The 14,637-nt window shown below is 34.2% G+C and overlaps 1 protein-coding gene across 1 annotated transcript in view; it reads right to left on the reverse strand.

Annotated features, from left to right (window-relative positions):
• The window catches only part of CIP2A (cellular inhibitor of PP2A), a 31,344-nt gene that overhangs the window by 15,842 nt on the left and 865 nt on the right, over positions 1-14,637 (reverse strand). The window contains exons 2-11 of the mRNA XM_082394667.1: positions 10,485-10,632; positions 9,560-9,672; positions 8,608-8,702; positions 8,001-8,097; positions 6,627-6,749; positions 6,323-6,468; positions 5,863-5,938; positions 3,347-3,565; positions 1,868-2,027; positions 424-565 (exon numbers count right to left, since the gene is read on the reverse strand). Of these exons, the coding sequence (XP_082250793.1) occupies positions 424-565; positions 1,868-2,027; positions 3,347-3,565; positions 5,863-5,938; positions 6,323-6,468; positions 6,627-6,749; positions 8,001-8,097; positions 8,608-8,702; positions 9,560-9,672; positions 10,485-10,632 (1,319 nt within the window). The remainder of the gene's footprint in view (positions 1-423; positions 566-1,867; positions 2,028-3,346; positions 3,566-5,862; positions 5,939-6,322; positions 6,469-6,626; positions 6,750-8,000; positions 8,098-8,607; positions 8,703-9,559; positions 9,673-10,484; positions 10,633-14,637) is intronic.

The raw sequence follows: 14,637 nt of genomic DNA on the forward strand, positions 1-14,637 counted from the left end.
TTAGAAACCTTCAGCAGTGATGGATTTCTTTGAAATAAAAACGATCCCTGTTTTTTCATGCTTTTTCACTTCAAAATATGAAGTTAAATGAATATAAAAATAATTACTCAGGCAATGTCAAAAAGGAACTAGAAAAAAAATGTTCAGAAGTATAAAAGACCCTTAGAGAATCACAACAAATTAAAATAAGACAAACCTAAACAATGAAAAATAAATCACAGATATTAATACCTCTGTTTAGAAGCATGTTATCTATGAATTAAGTGAATTTTTAAAAAATTCATCATGAAAATATTTTTGTTAATTCTCTGTTACACCTTGGCTTAACAGAACATACCCAAGGATGATCCTCCAAAAGGAATGAGAATCATTACATCTTTTGATTTTTATTACTGTTTTGCCATTTGTATTTCATGTACTCACCACAATTCAGAATCTGCTACCTTTGTTCCAAACCCCAGATCAATCTTGCCATATGTAAATTGTTGCTCTATCAGAGTGGTACATTTGATAGTCGTCAGAATTTTTGCAATATGCATTTTTAGAGCATCATCTCCACACAGAGGTAAGTTTTGTTAAGGAACACAAAAAATTCTCAAAAAAAAAAACCCTTCTATTTTTATAGCTCTTTACAGCTTTTAGGATGATTTCATACAAATTATTCTTGTTCCTGCAATTTGGTGTAATTATTGTTACATTAGCTCAATGACAGATTAGGAAACTAGAGCTCAGAGCATTTAAGTGACTGACAAGTGGCAAGAGATGGGACTGACATCAAAAGTTTCTGACTCAGAGGTAAAACAGAGGAAGGATCTGCTTTTCTACTGGATGTTAGCTTTTTATTAACAGGTGTCACAACGGTTCAATAAATACTTGTTGAAATAAGGGAAGTTATTTTCTCATTTGTTATTCCTCAATTTCTCTTCCTGTACTGTAGTTAATTTGAATATCTATCATTTAAAAAGAGTTAAGTTTGGTACCATTCACTGAGAGAAGCCCTGAATATTTTACAGATAGTATCTCTAAGGTCAAGCAAAATAATCATGCGTTTTTACAGCAGTGGCTTTCAACTTTGGCTGCATGTTAGAATCACCTGGGTAGTTTAAACAGTCAATCACAAACACTCCTCCATCCAAGGGTTTCACATTACTTTAATTAAATCAGAATCGCTGGAAGTAATGTTCAAGAGTCAGTATTTTTAAATGTTCTCCAGATGATTCTAATACATAGCCAGAGTTGAGAATCACGGCCATCAAGAAAGAGGAAAATTAAGAAGCAGCAGCTCAGAGAAGAGATTAGAGAGATGCGGAGTTTGCTCTAGGGCAGGAAAAAGTTGAGCAAATTCTTGTTGCTCTGAAATACAAGGTTATCTTTTTTATAACCAAGTGTAATGTCATCTTTACTGAAACATTTATAGAGGTGTTAATTTTTAAAACACAAGCTAAAAAACTAAGCTAAAATAATAACTACCAATCTTTCTTCTCTGATACACTCCATCAATGAATGGCACCACACATCATCCAGGGACAGCAATTTGCATCAAAAGAGAGTACCAGGGTAGTTATTTTAGAATATATCTCCTAATCTCAAATTATGATAAAAATGTACAGATCAAGTTTAAAGAGCATTTCTGGAAATGTTCTTTAGCTTAAAAGTTTTACACAGAAAAACAAGGGGAAAAAAAGTCTAGATAACTTTTTCAGAGACTCTTCCTTGAATATCAGGTCTGTAAGTTTAAACCTGAGTTCAGTAATTCTGAACAGATTCAAGCATGAGAAGTGACAAAATTATAAAGACAAAAATGCAGTAAATACAATTCTAAAAAAATAAGTAGTTATTTAGTTTCCATGTTTATACTGAAGGATATTTAACAAAACTTCAATGGTCTTGACCATCCTTTCACATTTTTTCCTTATTAAGGTCTCATCTAGATTTTGTTCTGTGAACTGAAGCTGATCAAGGAATGTAGGCAGCAGAAGGGTCACAAAATGGTCAGCTGAGGAACAGTTAGCAGTATCTATGACATCCTGGAGAATTAACCACCACCAATGATTAAAAATAAAAACAGAGATGGAATACAGAATGCATAAACGGTCATCACTGAACTGCAACACTCTTTAAATTTCTTATACAGGTGATCCTTGAACAATGTGAGGGTTAGGGATGCTGACCCCACCATGCAGTCGAAAGTCTCAGTACAACTTAGTTGGCCCTGGCCTCCTGTATCTGTGGTTCTGCATCCATGGATTCAACCAACCTCATGGATTCCGTAGTACCGTAGTACTTACTATTGAAAAAAAATCCAAATATAAGTGGACCCAAGCAGTTCAAACCTATGTTATTCAAGGGTCAACTGTAATTACTTCAAAAATTCTTTGACCTGTGTCTCACATTTAAAATCTACCCTTTTATCCAGTTTTGAGGGCTATGATGACTTTTTTCTCAAATGGAACAGTAAGGTTTTGGGTTAATCGAATGCAAACAAGACTTTTTAAAGGGGACCGTATCTGTGATTTAAAAATTATTCTAAATTAAAAGTATGTACTGAAAACAAATATCCCGAATTTGCTAAATGTAATTACAATAACTAAATAACAGACACTGGTCTTAATACTTTACAACCACAAATAATTCCCATCAAGAATCTCAAAGCGCTTTTTAAATGCTAAAACTGACTGTTAACAGTCAAGATCAACATGAAACAGAAAGAATAATTTGTGCATAATCCTTAACAAATATATTTAATCACTCATAAACATTTTGGTTTGTGCACAGGATCCAGTCATGAGAGGGTAAACATTCTAGTAAGATACTGGGGTAGACAGAATGGGTATAAAAACAGGGAGAATAGTACAGAATACTAAATGACCTAGAGAGTAGAATCTACCAGAAGGTAAAGGCCTCTATGGAAAGGATTTCTGTCTATATCCTAAGTACCTGGCATGCTCCACTCCATTTGACTGACTTAATCCAATGTTCTATATATCCATTCCATAAAGACAGTAGACAGTATCTACTGAGATGGAGAGACAGAACGTGACTACTGCAAGAAGCACAGTCATTCACCAACAACCCATACAAATCTTAGTCAATACCTTTACTTGTTATACTGAAAGAAGTATATATAAGCTATTTAGTGAAAAAACAAACAAACAAAATTCTCGCTAATATTTGTGACCTTGCCAGAAAAAAGAAATTCAGTAGCTGAATGGTAGGGAGTTTAGTAATTGAGAAGTTTTCCTGAAGTGTATGAACAACTGGAAGTTTATTATGAACATTTTACAAAACAAACTGTTCACTGAGAATCATAAAAGTGGAAAAGTCAATTTGTTAATCACTCTAGTACCTCAAATATTTCCTTGAACAACTCCAGTGCTAAAACAGAACAGTTTTCTGATCCATCCAAAGGTTGGCTTGACCAACGAAGCAGAGCTACAGGAGGTTCTAAACACTTAGAACGGCTTCCCAGAATGGTGCTGCCAGATGGAGGTTGTTCAAATATCATCTGCGTAAGCACGTGGCGCAGCTGAGCCACTGAACAGAATGCAAGAAGTAATTCTAAAACCTGTGCAATATAAAGCCTTCATTAAATGTCAATTTCATTAGACTTGAATGCACAAAGCAACCAAAAAATGAAGCTGTAAATGATATACATTTTTAAAGAAAATAAAATAAAAATTAAAAGTTGCTTCCAATTTTTCCGAGTATTATCTTTCAAAATGTGTCACTAGGTTCCAGAAGGTTACAAATAAATTTGTTAATGGTAGTTACTTCTAGTAACAGGATTGTGAGAGCCAAAGAAGAAAGGGCAACTTCAACTAATCTTATATACCTTCTACAGCACTTAATTTTTTTTCAGCACAAACATGTTGTTTCAAAAATGAAAAAATAAAATTAGTAATTAAGAATACCTGCTATCATGCTAAGATTTAAGAACTGCTATAAAGCATACTTTAGAATAATATTTAAAAGTGGCATCCCATAGCTTTAAAAGCTTAAGGATGGCTACTTCCATACTGTTTACACTGTTTACACAGTGTGGCAATCAGGCCCTTAGCCTGCCTCCCTATTCTACTTCATTTCTTCCTTGCTTCATAACCAAACCTTATTCCATTACATAGCATCCCACATCAACTTGTTTACTAGCTGTTAAGTTAAATTCTACTGTATTTCATTTACTACCAACTTATAATTTAAAAAAATTATTGGTACCTCTTTGCCTACTCACTTATTTTCTACCTTTCGTCATCTGTTTCTTGTAAACAGCATACAATTGGGATTTGTGTTTTAATCAACCTGATAATGTCTGCTTTTAACAGAATTCAGCCCATTAGCATTTACTATGTTACTCATGATAAACTCTTTGACTTATTCTCTTTTAAATATAAACTGTAGTACTTGTTTTTGAATAGATAATACATTCTTTTGGTCAAAAGTCAAAGGTACTAGCCTGACCTCTAACTACACTTTCTGGAAGCAAAAGACAATATTACCAGTTTCTTATTTATCTTACCAGAGATACGTTCTGCACATACAAGCAAATACTTTCTCATTTACACTTTCTCTGTAAGTATAACATACAGGGAAGTAAACATATCAATTGCTACTGCAAAGCTAGATGTTTTCCTCAAAGTGAATACACCTGTATAACTAGCAACTAGGTCAAGAGAATTCCACTAAAACTCCAGAATCCCCTTGTGTCCCCTCCCAGACAATGCCCCAACCACTACTCCACATCAGATTTCTGACACCAGGGATTAATTTTACCTTAGCTATTCTTGGATCTTTACATTTCTGTATAATTTTTCAATCGGCTTGCCAGTTTATATTAAAAACTCACATGGAACTTTATATATAAATAGAATCTTATAGTGTATACTCTTACATCTGGCTTCTTTAGCTTAGCATTATCTTAGTGAGATTCATTCATATTTTCGCATGCAGCTGCATTTCACACATTCTCACTGCTTACAGTATTCCAATGTATAAATATACCACAGATTATTTCCACTGTTGATGGCATTTAGGTTGTTTACAATTCTTGGCTATTGGTAACAGTACTGCTATGTTTTGTACATGTCTTTTGGTGAACACAAGTATTTGATTCTTTGGGGTAAATATTTAAGAGTGGAATTGCTGGGTCATAGTTGCATATGTCTTATGTTAGTAGATAATACCAGTTTTCATAAATGGCTGTACCAATTTTCACCCCATGAGTACAGCGACACTCTCTTTACATTTTTTACATTCTCATCTATGCTTGATATTATCCACATTTTTAATTTTAACCATCAGTGGGTATGTACTGGTATTGCATTACCATTTAAATTTGCATTTCCCTGAAGATTAATAAAGTTGAGCAACCATTTCATATTTATTGACCAATTCGTTTTTTTTTTTGCTCAGGTTATCTACTGGGTTCAGTGTTTTTTCTCATTTATAGGTACAAATTTTTAAATGATATACTTTAGATAAGAGTCCTTTGTTCAATATATGTATTGTAGATATCTTTTCCCGCTCTGTAAATAGTACCAGTTTTAAACTTTCATTTTCTATTTAACATTTTCTACATGTCTTTTGGTGAAATGTCTCTCTTGGTTATATAGCTAGGAGTGGAATCTCTGTGTCATAGGGTGTACATGTGTTTAACAGGCACCATGAAACAGTTTTCCAAAGGGATTATGCCAGTTTATGAAGATACAAGGAGGGTTCCAAAGTATTGGTAATGTTCTGTTTCTTGCTCTAGATACTGGTTATACGGCTGTGTTCATTTTGTAAAGGTTCAGAGATCGATGCACTTAGATTTTTCTGCACGTTATAGTTTTTAAAAACTTTAAAACAAAAAGCTGTGTTTTTATATACCTTTGAAGAAGAATCAGGATCCTTTCCATTAAGCAGACCTAATACTTGATTAAGACATGAAGAAAAGTGTTCATACCTAGGTTCAAAATAAAAATATACATCAAGTGATAATTATGAAATTGATACATTAAAAATGATTTATATATAAAATAAATCATACTGTTCAGATGTAAAACTGGTTTTGAAACAGATTAATCAAGATATGTATAATTCTGGAGAATGACACAACCTTATTTACCTAAGACAAAGACTGAAACATACACACACACCCTTGTCATACTTTTACATTTCAAGTCAGGAGAGCAAAAAGAATGGGAATAAAGCACATGAAAACATTTTGATTTTAGTCTGTTGTGAATCAGTAGAGTCCAAGTTTACTAAATCTAAAAAGGCAGTTTTGTTTATTACAAATACATCTTGGTTTAAAAAAAAAGCCCTAAAATTTGTCAGAGAGCCATACCTGATAAGATAATCTGCAATTTTAGGATTCTTAAGAAGATCCATCAGTAGATCAACTGAATACTTTCTAGTTAGTGTGCCATCACCATTTATGAGAATATTAAATATTAGTTGAAAAGTCTGATGAATGTTTCGAGCATGGAACAGCTTAAAAACAAATCAGGAAAAGTATATTATACAAAAAAATTTAAGTTGACCATCCTAAAACTCAACAAAGAGTCTCAATGACTTTTAAAGTATCAGAGAATATAAACTTCAGAATTATTTTCATAAATTGCAAAAAAAAAAAAAAAAAAAAAATTTACCTTTTCCCCAACCTCTTCGTTTAACGTCAAACTGGATAATATTGAAAGTGCAAACACAACCACAGTTAAACTACTATGGGCCAGGAAGCTTATAAGAGTTCGATAAAAAGATTTCACATTATTCTGAGGAAGAAAAAAATTTTTAAATAAATTAGAATAAAAAAAATTTTGAGTCTTACATTTTGTTTTAGAAAGTATATCTTACACAGAGTAGGTAAACTTTTATTAAACATTATTATCAACTTAAGAGATCATTCAAGAAGTGAGTAAGATGATACTTTTACATATTGCTTACAGTAGTATAGACAGGTACAATCTAAGTGAAGAGCAGTGTGTAGTCATGGGTTTATGAGCAAATGTTTACCTTTCTCAAACAGTTCTATGGCTCAAAATAACCTCCACCAACAAAATAAGACCAGGTCAGAAAAATCCAGCACATGAACAAATGAGCTATTATTTAATTTAAAACAAGTAATAATGAATATTGCATAGCAAGGGAACTGTTCACAAAGCACCTTAAAGAATCAATGAACTTTCCTGATTTAATATATTTCTAACAGTGGTTCAGTTAACCTCACTTGAGTGCCTTCACTTACCACAAGTACTGGTAGTGATGTTAGGTACTTACTCATAAATCTTTCTGGGAGAGCTGTAATTGATTTTGTGGAAATACAAGACTGCGGTAAATGTAACTGCCAATGGCATATCTCCCTTTTTTAAACAAACAAACAAATAAATAAATAAAAATAAATTTATTTATTTATTTATTTATTTATGGCTGCGCTGGGTCTTCGTTGCCACGCATGGGCTTTTTCTCTAGTTGCCGTGAGCGGGGGCTTCTCACTGCGGTGGCTTCTCTTGTTGCGGAGCACAGGCTCTAGGCACGTGGGCTTCAGGAGTTGTGGCTCGCGGGCTCTAGAGTGCAGGCTCAGTAGTTGTGGCACACGAGCTTAGTTGCTCCGCAGCATGTGGGATCTTCCCAAACCAGGGCTCGAACCCGTGTCCCCTTAATTGGCAGGCGGATTCTCAACCACTGTGCCAACAGGGAAGCCCCGTGTCTCCCTTCTATCAACACAAAATAATTTAGCATTTCTTGTATTATTCAATATGACAAATAATGAGATGCTACGGAGAAGAAAAACTTTTAGTATTTAACATTTTTATTAACTCTTAACTTGTTTTAATTAAACATATATGAAGGCTGGAATACTTCAAGTTATTTATATGTCAATATGATTCTTTGTTAACTTTGATGGGCCAGCTAGATAACACAGGATAATTCTTGTAAAATTTTTAAGAAAAAGGTGAAAAAAATTTTCTTTAAGCATAGAGCCCACCACAAAACTAGAGAGAAACATTTTATAAACTTCTTACCAAAGTCTTTATGTGCGTTTGAACAGAAAGATTGTGCCGACAAAGATTTGCCAATAAGCCTAGACAAGGCATTGTCAACTCATCTTCAGAAGACTGACTGTTGTTTTAAGAAAAATAATAAAAGATAAAAACATTAGGTTCCTTCTAAATTACTCAAAATTATATAGTCATTTACACATTTAAATTCCTTCCTTTTTTTAAGCAAAGAAAAATTTGATTAACATGTGAACACTGCCAAGCTTTGAATAGTACTGATCATTTATTTCATGTTTTGAAACTAAATGATCCTACTCAATTGCAGCATACAAATATAGAAATAATTGTCAGAGTAACCATGTGCTATCTCATCAGTATATTCTTCGGTCAATAAGATTAAATATAAACATAATTTTCAGCTTCAATAAGTTTTCCTGTCTCAATCAATTCATTTCATAAATTTTTGTTATAAAAATTAAAGCTGCTTTAATCATCTTTGAAATCATCTAAGAGGAATAAACAAGAATCAGGCTCACTCAGTTTAAAAAACTTATTTAAGAAAAATAGAACTATTACACGGTTTTAGTTAAACCAGTAGATTATTTGGTTACATGTTTGGTTGCATACTCACATATGATCAATCAGGAATGTAATTAATTCATCTATATTGGCACCAGAATGCAAAATTTTGACGTTATATGTTAACCTCTGCAGAAGCTGAATGCACTGAGAATAAGAAAATAGCAGTGAATATAAACATATAAAAACACATTTGTGTGCTCACAAGAATGAACTCCTGTGCATATTCTGAGCATGTAACCATTTTAGGAGGCATTTAGAGCAAGAACTTTTCCATATCTTAAAAAGGTTCTATCTTCACACACAAGTGATGAGATCTTAAACACACACAATGAGACCTTAGAGTTCATCTCCTGATTCACACATTTCTATATATTCTATCTCAAACAGCATCTTGTCATCAACCTGGCTCACTTAATCATCTTAAACTTGTATGCAAGTTGAAACACATATTCTATCAATTCTAAGATAGATATTTTTCTTATTTTACCATCTTTAAAACTGCACGTCAGTTTAACTTGCAATGTTTTTCTTTTTTACAACTGATGGCATATTATGTTGAGAAATATTATGGGTATAAGAGCTTTGAGTCTATGCTAAATAATACCAAATCTGTAGCTTCAGTTTTTGTAGAATGTTTCCTCAATAGATTGAGACTAGGTGCCAACTCAAATTACAATTTTAATATGAATAGCTTACATCTCAAAATGCTGACATCTGTATTTATAAGTCTGTCAAAATAGCCATAATCTGGATTTTTCTTAAATTATAGTGCTAGATGTGAATACAATTCTCTTCTTTAGAAACTCTTAAATAGTAGTACATGTGTGACCAACCAGCTTTTAAATTTATTAATGGTGAGAACTGTGCCTAATCATGTGGTATTATACCAGCATATAGTACACTGTAAGCAAGCAGTTTACAATAGATACTATCAATTTTGATCTGAAAATAAGGAAGGAAGAATGAGCATTAAGTGGAAAGTACTGTGTGGGTGTGCATACCTGCAAAAACACTGAATCACTGTGGCAAGTACTGCTCCGACAAACCACTCCTGCCAGCACACTATTCAGGCTGTACATATTCTGAAGACAGTCTCTGGTTTCATTGTCCACAGCTGTAAGTTAAAATAAAATGACACAAGATAGATCATTTTCATAAATAATAATTTAAAATTTATTTCATATTAAATTTACCATTATATAAAAATATCAAATATGATATGGCTATTTTCTTTACAAATACCTTCCAATTCAGAAATTTAACCATGGTGGCTATTATATTGGACAACACAGATATAGAACATTTTCATCATCTACTGGACATGCTGCTCTATGTTACCACTTCTGTATCACTGGGTTTTTTGTTTTTTTTTAAAAATAAGCACGTATTAATTTTATAATCACACAGAGGAATATCTCTCCTCCACCCCCAAACACAAATCAAGAAAAAAGTAACCACTGAATGAAAATTTTAAAACTAAAGTTAAGGTAGGGAAAAATAGAAAAAGTAACACTTGCATTTTTAGCCTTAGTTCTAAGTTCAGTGTCGTCTATCAAAAAAGGATGATGTTTTGATCACTAGCTATGACTTTCCAGAGTGCTGTAGTTCACACTGACATTATGTACATGAATTTTTTTTTAAATTCAAAAATAGGCCCGCATTTCCCAAGGTACATTCTTTTCTGTAGACCACTGAACCCTTGATACGCTTCAGATTCTTTGTTCCAATAATCTTAAGAAAGGATGCATATAATTTTCCCTTTTCAAGAGATCCACAATACAAAATAGTTCTGAGAGGTCCTGCAATGAAGAAATCTTTTGAATGTGAATCATTCTCCAAAAGATTCTATAACTAAATCTGCCCTTTAAAAAAATATTAAATTCATACAATTTCTAAAAAATAAAAAAGAGAAACTAAATACATTACCTAGTTGAGATAGCAAACTGATGATACTTAAGATCAGTGAAGCACTTATGTTTGGGTCTTCAAGTAGCTCTACAAGGCAACTTAAGCATTCACTTGGTAGTATCTGATTTGATGTAAACAATCGGGTGAGCTTCTGTCCAGAAATTACCTAGAAAAGAGTCATTAAAATGTGCTAGTTAGGGCTCCCCTGGTGGTGCAGTGGTTAAGAATCCGCCTGCCAATGCAGGGGACATGGGTTCGAGCCCTGGTCGGGGAAGACCCCACATGCCGCAGAGCAACTAAGCCCGTGTGCCACAACTACTGAGCCTGCACTCTACAGCCCACGAGCCACAACTACTGAGCCCATGTGCCACAACTACTGAGCCTATGTGCCACAACTACTGAAGCCTGTGCGCCTAGAGCCCATGCTCCACAACAAGAGAAGCCACCGCAATGAGAAGCCCGCGCACTGCAACCAAGAGTAGCCCCCACTGACCGCAACTAGAGAAAGCCCGCGCGCAGCAACGAAGACCCAACGCAGCCAAAAATAAATAAATAAAATAAATTAACAAAACAAAACAAAAAAGAGCCCTCTTTAAAAATCATGAGGGACACAGAATAATTTTTTTAAAAAGAAAATATAAAAAAAAAATGAGTTAGTTAAGAATTGGCAATTTTCACTTCTCCATTTCAAATAAAAATCCAGTTCTTCCAAAGTGCCATTGCCACACTTTCCCAATTTAGAAAATTCATACATGTTGTTCCCTCTGCATGGAAGATCACCTATCCCTTCACTCACTAACTAATGTAATCATTCCAGTCTCAATTTTGTTTCCTCCACTAAGCTTTCTCTAATCCTCTTCCACTAACTAGGTTAGGTTTGCCTGTTATACTATCCTATAGTACATTACACTTTTATTTGCTAAGTCAGCAAGCTTTTGCCAACTTAGCAAAATTTATCCTCCCCACTACACTGATCACTCCATGAAGGCATAGACTACAAATCAACATTCTACTACCAATATATTTACCGAATAAATGAATTCCACCTTCTTTGAGGGAGGCAAATGGAAAGTGTAAAGCAGCTAAATCCAAAGGCTTATTCATGGGATTAACTATGTGATTATTCCTTCTGCTCCCTACCAGACAGTACCTAAGCCCAGAAGTTAGAGATCACAAAGAAGGAAGTTAAAAAAAAATTTTTTGAGTAGGCAGGTCAGGAATTAAAAAATTTTATTATTTGTTATTTCACTATTTACTCCTCTCATAACACTATAAACGTACCACCTACTAGCACCACCTCCGGGAAGGGTAAGCTGGGATGAGGGCTGGGAACAGTTGTCAGACAGCCACTTACTTTCAAAATGCTTTATGAATATTATTCATTATTAAGCAAATCTTTTCTATAAAGATAAAAAAATCATTTACTTTAGGATTAGATTAAATCTGTTCTAAACGTTTTTATTCTTAAAAGACTTTTTTAAAAAAAGACTATGATCAGAATTGTTTTAGCATCCCTCTGTCTTTCTTTTCTATATCCCTTTTATACCCTTGCCCAGATGTCAGTTTTTCTTGTAAAGCTTTGCTGATAAGAGATCTTCAGAATATCTGTTCCCACAGAGTATGTATTTTAACATTAAAGTAAAAGTCTATCAGACTGAAAAAACAGGTCCAAAGGTGAAATTAGATACTGAGAGTAAATATTTTGAGGTAAAGAACCTTCTGAGCATTGCCCTTTTGCCTGCTTATACAGATAGCCCTCTAAAATATTGACATTTTCTGCTTTAAATACAATTTCCCTAAGGACTGGACCTGTATTTCAACAACATAAGTATTCTAAGATATAATAATTATTTATTATAAGGTAAAATTAAAAAAAATCACTTTGCATATTTTCCTCTTTAATCATACACATTGAAGGTTTTAATGCAAATAGGACTTATTTCAATAATAACTAATACTCTAGCACTTACTCTGGCCTAGCTATTGTTCTAGGTACATTATGTATGTTAATTCCTTTCAGCTTCATAATAAACCTGTACTAATTGTTTTACAGATGAGTAAACTGAGGCACACATAATAGACAGCGGTACAACTGGGATTCACTGTTCCTGAATCCCTGCTCCGTAATCATTACATAAGATTAGTGCTGTGAAACACCGTCAAGAATGAGACCAGGGCTTCCCTGGTGGCGCAGTGGTTAAGAATCCGTCTGCCAATGCAGGGGACACAGGTTTGAGCCCTGGTCTGGGAAGATCCACATGCCGCGGAGCAGCTAAGCCTGTGAGCCACAACTACTGAGCCTGCGCTCTAGAGCCCGCAAGCCACAACTACTGAGCTCGCGTACCACAACTACTGAAGCCCGCGTGCCTAGAGCCCGTACTCCGCAACAAGAGAAGCCACCACAATGAGAAGCCTACGCACTGCAATGAAGAGTAGACCAAACCCGCATACAGCAACAAAGACCCAACACAGCCATAAATAAATAAATAAATTTATAAAAAAAAAAAAGAGACCAGCTCAGCTCTGCTGATCATAAAAAGAATCCAAAGCTAAGGTTCTGCAAGAAGACAAAAATAGTGCAGCAGAAGCGCAGCAGGATAGCAGAGTGAATAATCGTTCACATGATAACCATCTATCACCCTTTGTAGCCTCAGATGTTGCTCTCATGAGGTTGCTCTCATGAGGTCTCATGAAAAACATTCACCATTAATACTGTCAACCAAAAGAGTTAAAATTTAAAAATCTGAAAGCACCAAGGAGTGGTGTGGATGAATGACAGCAAAATTCACATATTGCTGGTAGGAGGATACATCAGTATAACTTGTGGAAAACTGGTGTTTCAACCAGAACTGAACATAAACTTACCTTAAGACCCAACAATTACACTACGAAGTATATAAGAGAAATGAATACATACATCCACAAAAAAATGTGTAAAAATGTTTATAACAGAGTTACTCATAATTCCACCCAGAACTGGAAACAACCCAGATGCTCATGAACAGGAGGATATATACAAACTGTGGTACCTCTGTACAATGGAATTCTAAATAGCAATAAAAAAAAATGAAATACTGGCACATGGGCCACATGAATAAATTTTACAGATTATACTGAGAGGAAGAAGCCAGACACAAACGTACATATTAATCCACTTAACTGAAACTTTAGGGATAGTTGAAAAACTTATAGGGTGTTGGAAATGTTCTGTCTCATATGACAGGTGGTAGCTACTTGAGTGTACACTTATGTTTAAAAAAAACTATCAAGCTCTTCACTTAAGATTAATGCACTTTATGTAATGTTATGTATGTTATCTCTCAATTAAATGGCAGAAGAATTTTTGGTAAACCTCTTGAAAACTTTGGGAACACAGTACCAAGAAGCCAATGTCCAAGCCTCAAATTTCTTTGAAGTCTCTTTCAATTCATGATAACACCCTGTTCAGATTCACAACACAACTGTTTACTCTCAAAGAGAGGTAATGTTTCAGATTAGAATCTAAATTTCTTAACTCCAAATTCTTAAATAAAACTGACAGCTCTGCTTATTCTGTGGCTTCTGGAGTCCACTAGTGCACTGTTCTATCCTCATTGAGAAGCAAAGCCCTAGCATTTAACAGCTAACACCTTCATTGTTAGGTTTGTAGGGATTTGCTGAGGTAATGAATGAAAAAAGAAAAGTGTTGAGATAAGCTCCTGAAGTGGTAAGAAGAGGAGCACCAGTAAAGCTTGAGAAAACTCACACAATAAGTGTACTACAGTCACAACTAAGGCTGATGTTGCTGTGCCATTCACTGTTGCCTTCTCTGTAGTATTTTGCAAACCTTTGGTAATTTAGCCTTTTATCATAAGGTTTATAAAACAAATAGTATATTTAAAGATTATGTTCAATTTTATGTTAACAGAAGCTGCGACAGAGAGAACTTTAATTCTATGTTAACAGAAGCTGCGACAGAGAATTAAAATAAGCTTTGATTGAGCTTAATTACTTTTTATTAAACTGAGGTCATTATTAGTTGGAATTCCCTGAATGCATAACAAATGACAGCAGGAGTTTAAGAGCCTAAAAACAAATAGGATCACAGAAAGCTGTGATTATAACTTTTAGCATAAGATAAGTACACTCTAGATGCAAATCACTGGGAACTAACAGAAAAAGTGACAATTCA

The sequence above is a fragment of the Balaenoptera borealis genome (genome assembly GCF_965194805.1).
Source record: "Balaenoptera borealis genome assembly, chromosome: 5".
Lineage (NCBI taxonomy): Eukaryota > Metazoa > Chordata > Mammalia > Artiodactyla > Balaenopteridae > Balaenoptera > Balaenoptera borealis.